Source organism: Pimephales promelas, chromosome 11 (genome assembly GCF_988280905.1).
Source record: "Pimephales promelas chromosome 11, fPimPro1.hap1.1, whole genome shotgun sequence".
NCBI classification, from domain to species: domain Eukaryota; kingdom Metazoa; phylum Chordata; class Actinopteri; order Cypriniformes; family Leuciscidae; genus Pimephales; species Pimephales promelas.
In genome coordinates, this window is record NC_142779.1 from 235,001 (window position 1) to 254,042 (window position 19,042).

General features: G+C 50.0%; 2 protein-coding genes across 5 annotated transcripts in view; one reads left to right on the top strand and one right to left on the bottom strand.

Annotated features, from left to right (window-relative positions):
- LOC120460670 (phosphofurin acidic cluster sorting protein 2) overlaps positions 1–13,249 on the top strand; it is a 25,434-nt gene extending 12,185 nt beyond the window's left edge. For 2 of the 4 annotated variants that reach the window (XM_089116699.1, XM_089116700.1), the window contains exons 12-25: positions 1–73; positions 5,895–5,991; positions 6,600–6,704; positions 6,937–7,043; positions 7,549–7,703; positions 7,788–7,898; positions 8,104–8,206; positions 8,617–8,649; positions 8,963–9,005; positions 9,084–9,126; positions 10,303–10,420; positions 10,576–10,793; positions 10,918–11,031; positions 11,660–13,248. The exon at positions 1–73 is cut by the window's left edge and continues 49 nt beyond it. In XM_089116699.1, coding sequence (XP_088972825.1) covers positions 1–73; positions 5,895–5,991; positions 6,600–6,704; positions 6,937–7,043; positions 7,549–7,703; positions 7,788–7,898; positions 8,104–8,206; positions 8,617–8,649; positions 8,963–9,005; positions 9,084–9,126; positions 10,303–10,420; positions 10,576–10,793; positions 10,918–11,031; positions 11,660–11,775 — 1,436 coding nt within the window. In that variant the 3' untranslated portion in view covers positions 11,776–13,248. Of the gene's footprint in view, positions 74–5,894; positions 5,992–6,599; positions 6,705–6,936; positions 7,044–7,548; positions 7,704–7,787; positions 7,899–8,103; positions 8,207–8,616; positions 8,650–8,962; positions 9,006–9,083; positions 9,127–10,302; positions 10,421–10,575; positions 10,794–10,917; positions 11,032–11,659 lie in introns of all 4 variants that reach the window. The other 2 variants (XM_089116702.1, XM_089116701.1) reach the window with 2 other exon arrangements.
- A 324-nt stretch (positions 13,250–13,573) lies between these two features.
- mrpl2 (mitochondrial ribosomal protein L2) lies at positions 13,574–18,865 on the bottom strand. Its single transcript, XM_039648578.2, has 7 exons — positions 18,720–18,865; positions 14,922–14,997; positions 14,696–14,843; positions 14,463–14,604; positions 14,132–14,358; positions 13,953–14,026; positions 13,574–13,790 (listed from the first exon to the last, which is right to left on the bottom strand). Exons 2-7 carry the CDS (start codon positions 14,988–14,990, stop codon positions 13,593–13,595), a joined length of 858 nt encoding a protein of 285 aa, XP_039504512.2. The 5' UTR covers positions 14,991–14,997; positions 18,720–18,865; the 3' UTR covers positions 13,574–13,592.
- Positions 18,866–19,042: the final 177 nt, after the last annotated feature.

Here is a 19,042-nt window from a genome sequence, read left to right on the forward strand (position 1 = left end):
GCAGCAGCGATCGACTGAACGGCTCCGGTGGGAAACTCTGCAGGACTGACTCCCAGAAGCACACGAGCCCCAGGTACGGCTCACACACTCCGGCACACGAGCCCCGGGTACGGCTCACACACTCCGGCACACGAGCCCCGGGTACAGCTCACACACTCCGGCACACGAGCCCCAGGTACAGCTCACACACTCCGGCACACGAGCCCCAGGTACGGCTCACACACTCCGGCACACGAGCCCCAGGTACAGCTCACACACTCCGGCACACGAGCCCCGGGTACGGCTCACACACTCCGGCACACGAGCCCCAGGTACAGCTCACACACTCCGGCACACGAGCCCCAGGTACGGCTCACACACTTCGGCACACGAGCCCCAGGTACGGCTCACACACTCCGGCACACGAGCCCCGGGTACGGCTCACACACTCCGGCACACGAGCCCCGGGTACGGCTCACACACTCCGGCACACGAGCCCCAGGTACAGCTCACACACTCCGGCACACGAGCCCCGGGTACGGCTCACACACTCCGGCACACGAGCCCCAGGTACGGCTCACACACTTCGGCACACGAGCCCCGGGTACGGCTCACACACTCCGGCACACGAGCCCCAGGTACGGCTCACACACTCCGGCACACGAGCCCCGGGTACGGCTCACACACTCCGGCACACGAGCCCCAGGTACGGCTCACACACTCCGGCACACGAGCCCCAGGTACGGCTCACACACTCCGGCACACGAGCCCCGGGTACGGCTCACACACTCCGGCACACGAGCCCCAGGTACGGCTCACACACTCCGGCACACGAGCCCCAGGTACGGCTCACACACTCCGGCACACGAGCCCCGGGTACGGCTCACACACTCCGGCACACGAGCCCCGGGTACGGCTCACACACTCCGGCACACGAGCCCCAGGTACGGCTCACACACTCCGGCACACGAGCCCCGGGTACGGCTCACACACTCCGGCACACGAGCCCCGGGTACAGCTCACACACTCCGGCACACGAGCCCCAGGTACAGCTCACACACTCCGGCACACGAGCCCCAGGTACAGCTCACACACTCCGGCACACGAGCCCCAGGTACAGCTCACACACTCCGGCACACGAGCCCCAGGTACGGCTCACACACTCCGGCACACGAGCCCCAGGTACAGCTCACACACTCCGGCACACGAGCCCCAGGTACAGCTCACACACTCCGGCACACGAGCCCCAGGTACGGCTCACACACTCCGGCACACGAGCCCCAGGTACGGCTCACACACTCCGGCACACGAGCCCCAGGTACAGCTCACACACTCCGGCACACGAGCCCCAGGTACGGCTCACACACTCCGGCACACGAGCCCCGGGTACGGCTCACACACTCCGGCACACGAGCCCCGGGTACAGCTCACACACTCCGGCACACGAGCCCCAGGTACGGCTCACACACTCCGGCACACGAGCCCCAGGTACAGCTCACACACTCCGGCACACGAGCCCCAGGTACGGCTCACACACTCCGGCACACGAGCCCCAGGTACAGCTCACACACTCCGGCACACGAGCCCCAGGTACAGCTCACACACTCCGGCACACGAGCCCCAGGTACAGCTCACACACTCCGGCACACGAGCCCCAGGTACGGCTCACACACTCCGGCACACGAGCCCCAGGTACAGCTCACACACTCCGGCACACGAGCCCCAGGTACAGCTCACACACTCCGGCACACGAGCCCCAGGTACGGCTCACACACTCCGGCACACGAGCCCCAGGTACGGCTCACACACTCCGGCACACGAGCCCCAGGTACGGCTCACACACTCCGGCACACGAGCCCCAGGTACGGCTCACACACTCCGGCACACGAGCCCCAGGTACGGCTCACACACTCCGGCACACGAGCCCCAGGTACAGCTCACACACTCCGGCACACGAGCCCCAGGTACGGCTCACACACTCCGGCACACGAGCCCCAGGTACAGCTCACACACTCCGGCACACGAGCCCCAGGTACAGCTCACACACTCCGGCACACGAGCCCCAGGTACAGCTCACACACTCCGGCACACGAGCCCCAGGTACGGCTCACACACTCCGGCACACGAGCCCCAGGTACAGCTCACACACTCCGGCACACGAGCCCCAGGTACAGCTCACACACTCCGGCACACGAGCCCCGGGTACGGCTCACACACTCCGGCACACGAGCCCCAGGTACAGCTCACACACTCCGGCACACGAGCCCCAGGTACGGCTCACACACTCCGGCACACGAGCCCCAGGTACAGCTCACACACTCCGGCACACGAGCCCCAGGTACGGCTCACACACTCCGGCACACGAGCCCCAGGTACAGCTCACACACTCCGGCACACGAGCCCCGGGTACGGCTCACACACTCCGGCACACGAGCCCCAGGTACAGCTCACACACTCCGGCACACGAGCCCCGGGTACAGCTCACACACTCCGGCACACGAGCCCCAGGTACAGCTCACACACTCCGGCACACGAGCCCCAGGTACAGCTCACACACTCCGGCACACGAGCCCCAGGTACAGCTCACACACTCCGGCACACGAGCCCCGGGTACAGCTCACACACTCCGGCACACGAGCCCCAGGTACAGCTCACACACTCCGGCACACGAGCCCCAGGTACGGCTCACACACTCCGGCACACGAGCCCCAGGTACAGCTCACACACTCCGGCACACGAGCCCCAGGTACAGCTCACACACTCCGGCACACGAGCCCCAGGTACAGCTCACACACTCCGGCACACGAGCCCCAGGTACAGCTCACACACTCCGGCACACGAGCCCCGGGTACGGCTCACACACTCCGGCACACGAGCCCCAGGTACAGCTCACACACTCCGGCACACGAGCCCCAGGTACGGCTCACACACTCCGGCACACGAGCCCCAGGTACAGCTCACACACTCCGGCACACGAGCCCCAGGTACGGCTCACACACTCCGGCACACGAGCCCCGGGTACGGCTCACACACTCCGGCACACGAGCCCCAGGTACGGCTCACACACTCCGGCACACGAGCCCCAGGTACAGCTCACACACTCCGGCACACGAGCCCCGGGTACGGCTCACACACTCCGGCACACGAGCCCCAGGTACGGCTCACACACTTCGGCACACGAGCCCCAGGTACGGCTCACACACTCCGGCACACGAGCCCCAGGTACGGCTCACACACTCCGGCACACGAGCCCCAGGTACAGCTCACACACTCCGGCACACGAGCCCCGGGTACGGCTCACACACTCCGGCACACGAGCCCCAGGTACGGCTCACACACTCCGGCACACGAGCCCCAGGTACGGCTCACACACTCCGGCACACGAGCCCCAGGTACGGCTCACACACTCCGGCACACGAGCCCCAGGTACAGCTCACACACTCCGGCACACGAGCCCCAGGTACGGCTCACACACTCCGGCACACGAGCCCCAGGTACGGCTCACACACTCCGGCACACGAGCCCCAGGTACGGCTCACACACTCCGGCACACGAGCCCCAGGTACGGCTCACACACTCCGGCACACGAGCCCCAGGTACGGCTCACACACTCCGGCACACGAGCCCCAGGTACGGCTCACACACTCCGGCACACGAGCCCCAGGTACGGCTCACACACTCCGGCACACGAGCCCCAGGTACGGCTCACACACTCCGGCACACGAGCCCCAGGTACAGCTCACACACTCCGGCACACGAGCCCCAGGTACGGCTCACACACTCCGGCACACGAGCCCCAGGTACGGCTCACACACTCCGGCACACGAGCCCCAGGTACGGCTCACACACTCCGGCACACGAGCCCCAGGTACGGCTCACACACTCCGGCACACGAGCCCCAGGTACAGCTCACACACTCCGGCACACGAGCCCCAGGTACGGCTCACACACTCCGGCACACGAGCCCCAGGTACGGCTCACACACTCCGGCACACGAGCCCCAGGTACGGCTCACACACTCCGGCACACGAGCCCCAGGTACAGCTCACACACTCCGGCACACGAGCCCCGGGTACGGCTCACACACTCCGGCACACGAGCCCCAGGTACGGCTCACACACTCCGGCACACGAGCCCCAGGTACGGCTCACACACTCCGGCACACGAGCCCCAGGTACGGCTCACACACTCCGGCACACGAGCCCCAGGTACAGCTCACACACTCCGGCACACGAGCCCCAGGTACGGCTCACACACTCCGGCACACGAGCCCCAGGTACAGCTCACACACTCCGGCACACGAGCCCCAGGTACGGCTCACACACTCCGGCACACGAGCCCCAGGTACAGCTCACACACTCCGGCACACGAGCCCCAGGTACGGCTCACACACTCCGGCACACGAGCCCCAGGTACAGCTCACACACTCCGGCACACGAGCCCCGGGTACAGCTCACACACTCCGGCACACGAGCCCCAGGTACAGCTCACACACTCCGGCACACGAGCCCCAGGTACAGCTCACACACTCCGGCACACGAGCCCCAGGTACAGCTCACACACTCCGGCACACGAGCCCCAGGTACGGCTCACACACTCCGGCACACGAGCCCCAGGTACGGCTCACACACTCCGGCACACGAGCCCCAGGTACGGCTCACACACTCCGGCACACGAGCCCCAGGTACAGCTCACACACTCCGGCACACGAGCCCCAGGTACGGCTCACACACTCCGGCACACGAGCCCCAGGTACAGCTCACACACTCCGGCACACGAGCCCCAGGTACGGCTCACACACTCCGGCACACGAGCCCCAGGTACAGCTCACACACTCCGGCACACGAGCCCCAGGTACGGCTCACACACTCCGGCACACGAGCCCCGGGTACGGCTCACACACTCCGGCACACGAGCCCCAGGTACGGCTCACACACTCCGGCACACGAGCCCCAGGTACGGCTCACACACTCCGGCACACGAGCCCCGGGTACGGCTCACACACTCCGGCACACGAGCCCCAGGTACGGCTCACACACTCCGGCACACGAGCCCCGGGTACGGCTCACACACTCCGGCACACGAGCCCCGGGTACGGCTCACACACTCCGGCACACGAGCCTGACCCCGAGCGGGAAACTGGCCTGAGTAAAACTGCAATAATAAAATAAATAGAGAATCACCAAAACTCTGAATGATTCTGCATTTATTTAGTGTAAGCAGCGATTGATAGTGAATAATAATAATATATAATGTTCGCTGAGGCGCTGACAGTAAAAAGGTTGTTCTGAAAACCCTCACGATTGAAAATGTGACACTGATTTCATGATTAATATTAAGTCACGATGCAATATTGACTGTTTTTCTTCTATTTCAGTGAAATTAGTTCCACACATCACCACTGAACCACAGCGCGTCTGCGAACGAATCAGACGTTTGAACGAATCGTTTGGATAAACGACTCAATGACTCACTCATTAAGACCGGCCCCTACTGCCGGTTTAGTTTTGTTTAGAGTATCATTCTTTCCAACTTTTCTTATTTGTATATTCAAAAAAGATATTTAAAATAATCTTATAACAGTAGTTTTTCAGTGTAAGTGATTTATTTGATTGGTAACAGCCCTATAGTGTCTTATGATTGTAATTTAATTTATCAAAATCAAATTTAAGAATTTAAAATAAAAGATAAAGCACATATTTAATTAGATTAAAGGTAAAATTATCACAAATATACAATTTAAAATATGTCAAAGCTGACTGAACACTGATGAGAATATTGCTTTAGAATAAACTGTATTTACAACACAAAGAAATCCTATTTTTAACTCGGACAAGCGACTGAACGCATTACTTCCCTGAGGGACGCTTAATGTGGAGATGTGTAGTGATGTGTGTGTGTGTGTGTGTGTGCAGTAAAGCGGAGCACAGGGTCCATCGGCGCACGCGCAGCTCGTCCGTGAAGGACCGGCAGAACTCTCGAGCCAGCGCGGACAGCGAGTTCAACACACAGGTGCGTCTCTGAGATCACACTGCATTCTGGGATAGATCAGGCGCAGGAGACGTGAGTGGATAGTTATTTCTCTAATGTCATCGATCTGATCATTCATTTAACATCTCGTTATCCGAGTATTAACCGTTAACTGATAAGAAGAACAGCAGAACAGATCAACAACAGAGCCGGCAGCATTTCTGACAGCAACAACAGACAAACACTATCAAATAATATAAAGAATAAACATAAAATAGGCCTACACTAACTTTATTTATTTTTTGATTAAATAATTACCAAATTAACACTGAAACCTTTTGAAGCTTTGATAAACCGATGGCACCGGTGTCCTGCAAACGCTGCTGTGTGCGGATGAACGTCCAGAACACACACTATAGTTTCTGTGTTCAGTCGAGCGGTGTGGTGTTCGTTAATCACTAATGATCTTTATAACAGAACTGAATCAATCAAAACTAACTTTATCTGGACAATAACTCTATTGTAGATCTGCTGTAGAACCCTCTCTGTGACTGTAATCTGCTGTTATCTGGAGAGATGCTGTGAGACTGACGAGCGTGAGTCGTGTGTGTGTGTGTGTGTGTGTGTGTGTGTGTGTGTGTGTCGTTCAGGTGCCCAGGAAATCAGTGTATGATCAGCTCAATCAGATCCTGATCTCAGACGAGAGGCTCCCGGAGAACATCATCCTCATCAACACAGTGGACTGGCAGGGGCAGGTGTGTGTGTGTGTGTGTGTGTGTGTGTGTGTGTGTGTGTGTGTGATGTAACCCTGAATGGTGTAGCTCCTCATAATAATTATTCATTACTGTCCATAAATCAAATTACAGGTGTGTTTATGAGCATTTATGTTGGTGTGTATTGGCTTCACACACTCTCATTGTCAGTGTGTGAGTGCAGGTGTGTTTCAGCTGAGGTGTGTGTGTGTGTGTGTGTGTGTGTGTTGTTCAGTATGTGTCGGAGCGGCTGCAGAAACACACTCAGCCCATCGTGTCCACCTGCTCTCCTGCCGACGTCCAGGCAGCGTTCAACACCATCGTCACGCGCATACAGAGATTGTGAGTGACCACACACACACACACACACACACACACACACACACAGCTCTATAAATACACTGTTTCTGTGCGCATCTGAGTGCCTCTGATCGTCGCAGCGCTTCATTATCACGAGTCTTGAGCATCTACAGCTGTCAGTGTGATACCATCCTCACAACACTCACTGAACACACACACACACACACACTCTAACACACACACTCTAACACACACACTCGGTCAGAATCCATCCTGCTTTAAAGAAAACGTTTTTTATAAATAGAACATTATCTTCTGGTTTGGACACTAATAAAGTCATTGTAATAGTTCATATATTTATTATATATATATGATAGTTATAGTTAATATATGTATTATATATTTATCAATATAGTTATAGTTACTACAGTTACTGTTTTATTTATTGTAGTTATAGTTATCCTCATATTTATCGTTGTGCCTGTAGTTCTCGTATGAGACTCATGTGACTCCTCCTCCCGTGTCATGTGACTCCTCCCTCCTGCAGCTGTAACTGTAACGCCCAGACTCCGCCCACAGTGAAGGTGGGCGTGGCCGGGGATCAGGGCTATCTCAGCACAGTGCTGCGCTTCTTCGTGGAGCAACTGGCCAACAAGACTCCTGATTGGCTGAGCTACATCCGCTTCCTGGTCATCCCGATCGGTGAGGCGGCGCTGATGTCATGTCAGCTGGTTTCAGGGTTTCGCATAACGAGTTTTACACACGACCTGTGTGTGTGTTTGTCAGGTTTGCATCCTCTCGCCAAGTGTGTGTCGTCCTTCGACTGCAAGTTCAGCAGTTTGTTCATGGAGCCGTCGTGGAGGGAGCTGTTCTGCCGGGCAGAGCCTCCCAGCGCAGGTGTGTGTGTGTGTGTGTGTGTGTTTCAGACTCACACTCGTATCCCATCAGCCCTCACTGCCACAGGTTCATCATATGTTCATTACAGTTTGACCCAAATATGCAGATGAGCTGAAGTGCTGCTGCTAACTCTTGATGTGCGTGTGTGTGTGTGTGCGTGTGTGTGTGTGTGTGTGTGTGTGCGTGTGTGTGTGTGCCTCCACAGACTCCGTTGATGTCGCTGGACGGATTATTCAGTATCTCGCTGGAGCGAATGTGTCTCATCAGTTTCCCATCTCTGAGGCCATGCTCACCTACAGACAGAAGAGGTGTGTGTGTGTGTGTGTGTGTGAGTGTGCGAGTGTGTGTGTGTACATGTTTTTCTATCTTCAACCTGAATGTACATCAGGTGTGTATCAGGCCACGCCCCCTCTGCTGAAACAGAATAACAGTAAATTATGATTAATCACATGACGACCCATGACCTTAACGTGAGCACATGCAGTCGCTTAATTAATATTACTCAGTTCTTCAATATAATTACAGCGTAACAGTGACAGCTTCTAATAGTGTGAAACACACACTCTTCTGATTCTCAGGAATGAGGCATTGCTTGTTTTATTTTTATCTTTATTATGCGCATCCTCTGACAGACTCGTCATTATTATTATTATTATTATTATTATTATAATGAACACTTATGTCCTCATTTCTTCTCATCTTGCGTTTGCATTCCAAGGAAGAGGAGTTTGTATTTTGATTTTTACATCAGGTATCTGACCTCTGACCTCTATTGTTCCATCTCTGCATTTGATTTGTCCATCTCCAGTCACATGACCGTGTGTGTGTGTGTGTGTGTGTGTCATCAGTGCTGCAGATCCGGCGTCCTCATGGTTCTGTTGTGTGACCTCCGTGATGATCATCCTGTGGTCAGACGCTCTGGTCACGTGTGTGTGTGTGTGTGTGTGTGTGTGTGTTTCTGCTGTGCTCATCTCATCGTGATGTTCATCTCACCGGTCAGACATGTGGTTTGCTGCAGTTTTATAACCTCTCTCTCTCTCTCTCTCTCTCTCTCTCTCTCTCAGTCCGGATGAAGACTCGTGTCAGAAGTTTGTGCCGTTCATCGGGGTAAGGCTGCAGATGTCACATGATGATGATGATGATGATGTGTGTGTAGCCGAGGCTAACGGTTGTGTCGCCCGTCAGGTGGTGAAGGTGGGCATCGTGGAGCACAGTCTGTCCACATCGGGTGAGTTCCTCAGACCGGAACATGCGGAGCCGGACCGACTTTTGTTCAGATGTTGAGTTTATGGGTGGTCATGTTGTGGGTTTGGCCTGGAGGGAATCGCTGATTTTCTTCCCTGAATCTTAGGCTACGTCTACATTAATCCGCTCCTTGCCCACACTAGCGTTCAGGCTAATTCAACGGTTCTCATCCACACACAAACATCAGAACCGCCGAAGTCCCGGACACGTGAACACTCACCAGAGCTGTCTGTCTGAGACGAGAGATAATAAAGTTCTCGCGCAGCTCTTCTGTCAGATCATTACATTCATCCGAGTGTCTGACGCTCACTCAGCGTTATGTGTTCGGCCCAAAGCTGAAGCCGGACCGCAGGCGCCGCGAGTGTGTGTCATCTGTGATGTGGAGAGTGTGTGAACTCATTAACATCTATGGGTTCAATAAACTCACGTCACAGTTTTCAGTCGCACTACAACACGAGAGCTGCCGTCTCAGTCGATCCGCCGGAGTGTGTGTTCAGAGCTGTGCTGTGTTTGCTAGAAGCGTCTCCGTGTGTCCGACAGGAGAGAGAGGCCGACGCCGCTTCAAACTCAAGTGTACTAGCGTGACAAGCCTGTAATGCACAGCAGTATAGCCCTAAGGTGCGTTCCATTCGACCGTAAGTGGACTGCGAAGTGGACTTCACAGGGTATTTCGCCATCTTAAGTGAGATTCCAATTTGAAGGGAACGAACATGTTCAGTTCGAAGGGCACTGCAAACGGCATAGGGAATAAGGGAACATCGATACATCACTTCACAGGAAGTCAGTGAAGTCCACTTCAACTGATATACCGTGTTCAGGGAGTAGGGAGCGCAGTGAACACTGCGTAGGGACCCTGTCGAATGGAACGCACACCTAATCTGAGTGAGTCCACCGTCCTCTTAGTGTTCCGCAGTGCTCCTGTGTGTGTGTGTGTGTGTGTGTTCTCTGATGTCATCAGTCAGGTGGTCTGGTCCTCAGGAAATGAGGTCATCTGCCCTGCGCTCGCGCTCATTAATAGATCTCCCAGCGTGAGTCGGGCCGCATCGACTCTCCCGTATGTGGGTCATCAAACACTCCCAGGGTTCGTGAGTGTGTGAGGCACAGCGGTCCGCAGACGGTGTAAGTGTGTGTTCTCCTGTGTGTGTGTGTGTGTGCGCAGTGGACTCTGATGATGCCGTGAATGCGGGTGTCGTGTCCTCGCCCACGCCCTACGGGAAGGAGATGTGTGTGACTCCGCCCCCCTCACCCTCCACATGTGCCGTTTTCACCGGAGTGGGGTATGACATCATCCCGTCACATGACATGAGCAACACGTGTGTGTGTTTGAGTGAATCTGGGTCACATTACACACCAAAGTCAGCATACTGTACCAGTCCTTCACTGGCTTCATGACACTCACTGTGTGTGTGTGTGTGTGTGCGTGTGTGTGCAGGTCCCCGTGCACGGGTGGAGAGCTGATGGGTCTGCAGGTGGACTACTGGACGTGGCCGAGCGGGGAGAAGCGGCGTGAGTGTGAGAAGCGTGACGTGAAGAACACACTGAAGAGCAACTTCCGCTCGCTGCAGGTCAGCCGCTTGCCCAGCGGGGGCGACACCAGCCCCACACACTGCATGGCCATGACCGTCGTCACCAGAGAGAAGAACAAGAAAGGTTCCGATCCACACACACACGTACACACACACACCGCGTGTTTCTCTCGTTCTGTCCATCAGGATCAGTGTGTGTGTGTGTGTGTGTGTGTGTGTGTGTGTGTGTGTGTGTTCTTGTGTTGCAGTGATTTTCCTGAGTAAGAAGCTGAAGGAGAAGGATGTGGACTCTAAGAGTCAGGTGATCGACGGCATCAGCCGGCTCATCTGTACGGCCAAACACCAGCACACCATGCTCAGAGGTGCAGCACACACACACACACACACACACACACACTCTGTCCATTAAGGCGAGACACTGCAGGTGAATACGGGACAGATTTTAAAGACCATGAAACTTCCTCAGTGGATTACTTACACAAGTACATAAACAATGTATTATACGTTTTTGAAATCTGTATGTTTAATTATGCAAATTAGGCATTATCTCATTAAATATGTACAAGTTTGCATATATTTTCAGTAGCCAGGTGTTTACACAGAAGATGGAAAAAAGTTCAGAGGGATTTCCAGATTTATGCTTTCATTCCCGAGGGAAATCTAAATGTCCATACCCTTAAAAAACAATTTTGGCCATATTTTTTTATTAAAATGTCACATAAATCAGGCCAGGCATGATTTATTAACAGATATCTCCAGAGCACTGCTGAGTGTATATCTGGAGAGTGTGGTGTTTATATCTGGAGAGTGTGGACTCAGGCTGAGATATCTGTCCTGGAGAATGACAAAAACCCATTTTGAGGAAAAGGCATTTAAAGAATTAATTAGGGAATTTAACACATTTCTATTGGAAAAAACTGCTCAAAAACAGAATAAATGCTCAGGCCCTTAGTAATAATAATATCTAATATTTTGATTTGTGTGTTTCAGTGTCGATCGACGGCGTGGAGTGGAACGATGTGAAGTTCTTCCAGCTGGCCGCCCAGTGGCCGACTCACGTCAAGCACTTCCCCGTCGGTGTGTTCGGCTACAGCAAACCCGCGTGACGTCCTGCGGCCGCGTGTGTGTGTGTGTGTGTGTGTGACACTACACGTTCACTGACGAGTTTCCCATGGAAACCTGACTGTCTCCAGTTCCTGTCTAGCGTTGTGTGTGTGTGTGTGTGTTTGATATTTTATATGAATATATCTATTTTGAGGCATTGATGAACTGGACGGAGACGGCAAACGTCGAGCACTTTCTGTTGTTTCTGCTACTTTATAATTTCTGTGAAATCCTGTGTGGAATAATGCATGATGGGACGGGTCCTGGACGTGTGTGTCGAGAGGTCGTGTCGAGGTCGAGGTGTTTTGCTGTGAATTTAAATGGATGTTTTGTACCCCAGATGTTAAAGCTGTTTGTGTCTGTGATATTTTTTAGTTGCACAATGAATTTGAAACACTAAACTGAACCTGCCTTTTAAAGCACACAAACACACACACACACACACTGTGGACAGACGAAGAGTTCCTGCACTGATACCCGAGAGCGTCACATGACCGTCACATGACACAAACCGGCCGTTCACACCAGGTCCAGAAGAACGATCCGGAATCACTTTCAGAGTGACATCATCCAGCTGATGAAGCACAGAAACACTGACAGCCAATCAGAATCCACCGTGCTTTAGGACCCCGAGCATTTAAAGCGACAGAAGCGCTTCTAAACAGCAGAAGTATATGATCTGAACAGTTATTGTTGTTGGTGTGAACGTGACCCGTTGTCCATCACACACACACACTCGTGCTCCACCAGTGTCATGTGATCAGACCTCATGGGAGTCTGACAGGAATGAAAGGCCGTGTGTAATTTTGACAAGCCATATTTTGCTGTTTCATAAAAGCACAAGCTGCAGTTTATGAGTGACAGGAGCGGTCTGAAGCATCATGGGAGATTGAGTCCTCAGATCTGAGCCGTCTGCAGCGCACATGTGTGTTTATCTGTGTGTGTGTGTGTGTGTGTACTCGTTCAGTCGTGTGTGCTGATGAATGTATGGATGCTCAGCACTTCCTGTAACGAACACTTCAGGGCAGCGGCTTCCTGCGGGACACCGAGATCTGGACACACTAAAGGTCATCCTTCACTCTGCCTCCCGAACCGGACCCCTTTCAGTGTGTGTTTGTGCATATAATGACAGTCAGTGGGGTCCAGTGTGTGTTTGGTCCCCAGCGTTCTCCCAGAGGTCATCTGTCAAGGGTCACGGGACCGGTTTGTGTGTTCTGAGGGAATAATGAGGATCTCTGGGTGAGTTCACTGTGAGCTCTTACATCACTTCCTGAAGGGATTGTGTGTGTGTGTGTGTGTGTGTGTGTGTGTGTGAGACATGATCTCTCCAGAACTCGCCAGTGTTTCAGACGCTCATCTGCACAACAGCTCGTTCACACACGCGGACAACTGCCTGCTCTGGACAATCATCTCAGTTTATAACATTGCTTTCCATGCTTACACACACAGCGTGTTTAATAAAGAGATTTAACCACACAAGGAGTGTGTGTGTGTGTGTGTGTTTGTGAACAGACATGACCCAAAACACAGGTGTGTGTGTGTGTGTGTGTGTGTGAACAGACATGACCCAAAACACATGTGTGTGTGTGTGTGTGTGTGAACAGACGTGACAGGTGTGTGTGTGTGTGTGTGTGTGTGAACAGACGTGACGTGACACGTGTGTGTGTGTGTGTGTGTGAACAGACGTGACGTGACACAGGTGTGTGTGTGTGTGTGTGTGTGTGTGTGTGTGAATAGACATGACCCGAGACACAGGTGTGTGTGTGTGTGTGTGAATAGACATGACCCGTGACACAGGTGTGTTATTGCGACGCTCAGTTTATTGCGCGGGCGTGACGAAGCTCTTGATGGGCGGCAGGCGTCTGATCTTGCGCCCGGCCCAGCCGCCCTTCCTCTGCCAGCGGCCGCTCGAGGGCCGGATGCCCAGCCAGCGGTTCCGACCCGCCTTCCCGATGATGCGCTTGTTGTGGTCCACGTTAGACACTCGGCCCACTGTGGCCACACACGTCTCCAACACCTGAGAGCAACAGCACACACACACACACACGTCACACACACACTCTGCTGACACTGACCACGAGCAAACTAGATAAACACTGACCCTATACACACACACACACACACACACACACAGCTCACGGCGACAGGGTTCTGGAGACCCGTACCAGTCTCTGCTCACCTGGATCTGGTGTTTGGACGGCAGCTGGACGATGGCTGTGCCGTTGACCTTCCTCAGCAACACCCCACAGGTCCCTGCACACCAGAGTCACAGTCAGTGTGTGTGTGAGACTGGGTGTGTGTGTGTGTGTGTGTGTGTGTGTGCGTGTGTGTGTGTGTGTGTGTGTGTGTGTGTCGGACCTGCGGCGCGGATGTACTGAGCTCCTCTGCCGGGCCGCAGCTCCAGGTTGTTGACGAGTGTGCCGATGGGCAGAGCCCCGAGCGGGTGCGAGTCTCCCTCTTTGGCCAGAACCGCCATGCGTCCGATGGCGCTGGACGACCGGATCACGTCTCCCGCCTCCATGGTCTCCGTGGCGATGATCCAGCGCTTGCGGCTGCCGCCGGCGACCAGCGCGATGTCAGCAGATCTGTGCGCACGAGGACACGCGTCAGCCGGGGCCTTTTATTATTCACACACACACACACACACACACACACACACACACACACACACACACACACACACACTGACCTGCAGGGGTCGTACCGCACCTCCACCACCTTCTCCACGATGGGCTGGTCCTCGCGGCCCGGCTCGTAGCGCAGACGCTGGAAGTCGATCATACGGTAACGCTGCTTGTGTCCGCCGCCGATACCGTGAGTCACGATCCTCCCTGCAGCACAGACACCGTCCGTCAGAGTGTGTGTGTGTGTATTAAAGAGTGACTGTGTGTGTGTGTGTGTGTGTGTGTGTGTGTGTGTGACCTGTGTAATCTCGTCCCCCGGTCTTCTTCATGCCGATCGGTCGCACGGTGTACTTCTCTCTCTGTTTCCACAGGCTCCGGTTCTGACACACACATGCGCTCGTCATGAAGCCGCGATTTCCGGTCAGAGCCGCGGACACACTCGCGATCTAAGTGAAGCACGTGATTAGTGATCAGCTGACGTGATGACAGGTAATGTGTGATGGAGAGGAGGATGGAGATCTGACCTGAGGTGACGAGGCGGCGCGCGACACAGAGAGCGCGCTCAGTGCGCGTGACAGCAGACCGACGCTCATCCTCAATCTGAACAGCGCAGAAACAAGCACGAACGCAGATCATAATTAATAGCTGCAGGTCATAATTAGTGTGAATGCTTCAAGCATTCACACTCTTGAAATCCAAATCTTTCTTATTATTATTATTCCGTATTCTTCCGTACGTTTTTCGGTCGCTTTCTTCTCCTCTCTACTTTGTGCTACAAAAACCATTCAAGTATCAAAATGTGCAGCTTTTCAAGGACATGTGTGCTATTACTTTTCTTTTTTATAACCTTTATAATTTTTAAATTATTAAACTTTTTGTGCATATTTTTTAACATGGAAGTCAATGGAGAATTCTTCAAATTCTGTTTTATGCTCCGTCTGCTTTCAAAGCCTACAACTTCTGCATACTTTCAGCTATTTCTGTCATTTAAACTTTAAAATGTTGAGAAATTTGTAAGCTATTAAAGTTGTATTCAACTTTTTGATATCTATTATACTTTTTTCACAATCTCTACTTTAGTCTCATGATGTTTTTCAACCCGTTTCTGAAATTATAATGGGAGTGAATGAGAGAGACTGTTCAGAGCTAGAGCACGTGCTAGAGTGAGCCAGCTTGAAACCTAATGCTAAAAAATAATTTTTAAATCGCTGGCCTGGCCACAATTTTCACTCTTTGGGCATAAAATTATACTTGAAACGTAGGTATTTTTGTTGTGGTTCCTCTCATGTGTTTAGTAAATCCCTGGGACTTATAGTTTTTTCACTGTGTCCTTCCAAAGGACAAGAGTGACAGACATTCCTCCATTGGCAGCAATTATAAATTCAGGTCAAACTTTTGTGATCAGAGCAATACAAACCAGTTTTTTAACTTGCCAAAGTGGTCCCTTTTTTTAACTCTATCCACAAAAAAAATACATCACATCGTTCACAAAGGCCTTGTCTCGCTCACGGTCAGGTCATTTCGCCAATACAACCTATAGTTTTGTCTCTATTGAGGTTTGTTCGAGGCCAAGTATCAGCAATTTTGGCCTCTGTCTAAATAGGAAAGCTGATTGCACAGGTGATGCTGATTAGCAAAGATCAAAGGGAGACACACATAACTGGTCCTGTGTTCTGATTGGTGGAAAGTCACTCAGCTCTTTTCTGAAGGATACTACAAGTTTTTGTTGCATTTATGCCTCTACTTCTCCTGTTCTCCCTCTCTCTTCCCTCCTCTTCTCCTCCTCCAATCCTCTACTCCTCCTGTCCTCCTATTCTACCCTCCTTTCATAATCTCTTCTCCTTTCTACTCTTCCTTTTATCCTCTTCTATCCATCTGCCTGTCTTAACTATTTGACTTTCTGTGTCCAAATGATCTATCTATCTATGTATAGACTATGTATGTATCTATCTGTGTATCTATCTATTTTTCTTTCTTTCTTTCTTTTTTCTTTATTTCTAATAATCTATCTATCTATCTATCTATCTATCTATCTATCTATCTATCTATCTATCTATCTATCTATCTATCTATCTATCTATCTTTCTTTCTTTCTTTCTTTCTACCTAATCTTTCTTTCTTTCTTTCTTTCTTTCTTTCTTTCTTTCTTTCTTTCTTTCTTTCTTTCTTTCTTTCTTTCAAATTCATATTTCTTTCTTACTAATCCTTTCTTTCTTTCTTTCTTTCTTTCTTTCAAATCCATATTTCTTTCTAACTAATCTTTCTTTCTTTTTATCTTTCTTTCTTTCTTTCTTTATTTTGAATAATCTATCTATTTATCTATCTATCTATCTATCTATCTATCTATCTATCTATCTATCTATCTATCTATCTATCTATCTATCTATCTATCTATCTATCTTTCTTTCTTTCTACCTAATCCATCTTTCTTTCTTCCTTTCTACCTAATCCTTCTTTCTTTCTTTCTTTCTTTCTTTCTTTCTTTCTTTCTTTCTTTCTTTCTTTCTTTCTTTCTTTCTTTCTACCTAATTCATCTTTCTTTCTTTCTTTCTTTCTTTCTTTCTTTCTTTTTTCTTTCTTTCTTTCTTTCTTTCTTTCTTTCTTTCTTTCTTTCTTTCTTTCTTTCTTTCTTTCTACCTAATCCATCTTTCTTTCTTTCTTTCTTTCTTTCTTTCTAATAATCAATCCATCCATCCATCCATCCATCCATCTATCTATCTATCTATCTATCTATCTATCTATCTATCTATCTATCTATCTATCTATCTATCTATCTATCTATCTATCTATCAAATCCATCTTTCTTTCTAACTAACTAATCCTTTCTTTCTCACTAATTCTTTCTTTCTTTCTTTCAAATCCATCTTTCTTTCTAACTAATTCTTTCTTTCTTTCTAATCCATATTTCTTTCTTTCTTTCTTTCTTTCTTTCTTTCTAACTAACTAATCCTTTCTTTCTTTCTCTCTCACTAATCCTTTCTTTCTCACTAATCCTTTCTTTCTTTCTTTCTTTCTTTCTTTCTTTCTTTTAAATCCATTTTTCTTTCTAACTAATTCTTTTCTTTCTTTCTTTCTTTCTTTCTTTCTTTCTTTCTTTCTTTCTTTCTTTCTTTCTTTCTTTCTTTCTTTCTACCTACCCCCTGTCTTTCTCTACCTTTCTTTTTTGTACTCCTTTACTTCTCTACCTCTGTCTCTTTCTCTACCCCTATATTTCTTTACCTCTGTGTCTACATCTCTACCTCTCTTTACCTCTCTAAGTAAACTTGTAGTTTTCTACAATTTTTGGATCTTGTTTTGCATTTCAGCTTATTAAATGCATTTGAATTAAGCTTTTTTTTCTTTTTTGCTCTGTTTTGCTGTTGTTTGAACTGCAATATTTTTTTTTTTTAAGCATTTCAGTTCAGCTTTTGAAGCATTCACACGCATATTCCGCAGGAAATGCAATTTTTCTAGTTAATAACTGCAGCGCAGATTACACGCCAACATGATGAGTGCAGTGATGGGACCATAACTGTCGATGATTCATCACTGATGATCACTACCGCTGCGATTGCCACAGCATTTCCAATCATGCATGTACACAGGGTTGCCAACTAATTATTAACTTTTCTAACTTAATCATGTGAAAAATACAGTATTTGATCATGTTTAAATATGTAATTCAAATGCAAAACCGGAGTTATGATCTGCAATACTCAGAGCAACTCGACTGGATGTGTGTGTGTTTATGAAAGAGCCACACCTAGTGGCCAACCGTGGCATTACACATGGAAAGTATTATTTTTCTGGCCACAAAATGACTCTAATTTTCCACATTTTAAACAATTTTCTCAATTTTAGCCTTAAATACTATACTGCTTTTAATATAAATAATAATAATAAATATTAGAAAAATATGATTTTTAATCATATTTTTTTAAGTTGTCATTAATGGACCATAATTAACGTACAAACAGTATTTAGTTACGAAAGATCTACTCAAAATAGTTCATAAATATTATTAAGTTAAAACATTGAACATGTTTTTAATTACAAAATAGTCAATGCGTTTAACAATCAATGCACTCTATACTACAATGTTTCCCTGCAATCCCTGTGTCCTGATCCAGACTGACAGCGCTGGCTGTGTGGAACTGATCCGTGTCGGAGACTTTAGTTTCTGATCTCATATCATATCTCATATTCTCATATGTGAGATTTACTGAGAGCGTGTGTGTCTCTTACGCCAAAAGCGTGAGAGTTGGAAACCCTGTTTAATAATTAATAATATACATAACAAATAAATCTCTCTCTAGCAGACAGAAGAACATGCGATCACTCACCGCGAACTATAGATCCACTCACTCAAAACATTAATATAATAATATTAATAATCCACAGTCGCCGTCCTTCAGCTCGCGGCGTCGCTCATAACTCGCGTCACAGTCTCTTTCTTCTGCGCGTTCTCGCCAGCGGGCACTGCGCGCGCCACCGCCGCCTGCTGTTCACCGAGAGAACAACACATAACACACATAGGTATTTTGTATTTGTATGTTATGTTGTTGATGATTGTAATTATTGTTTTCCTGTAATAAATAATTATTATAATAATTATTCTTATAATAATTAATCGTTCTTATAATAATCCGCTGAGTATTATTTGCTG

Bases quoted from the DNA above. Each gene is read 5' to 3' on its own strand.
- mrpl2 (XM_039648578.2), bottom strand. From the start codon at position 14,990: ATGAGCGTCGGTCTGCTGTCACGCGCACTGAGCGCGCTCTCTGTGTCG. The intron at 14,605-14,695 runs GTCACACACACA...TCTGTGCTGCAG, and splicing joins CGGGGGACGAGATTACACAG to GGAGGATCGTGACTCACGGT. The intron at 14,359-14,462 runs GTCAGTGTGTGT...TCGTGCGCACAG, and splicing joins GTGCGGTACGACCCCTGCAG to ATCTGCTGACATCGCGCTGG.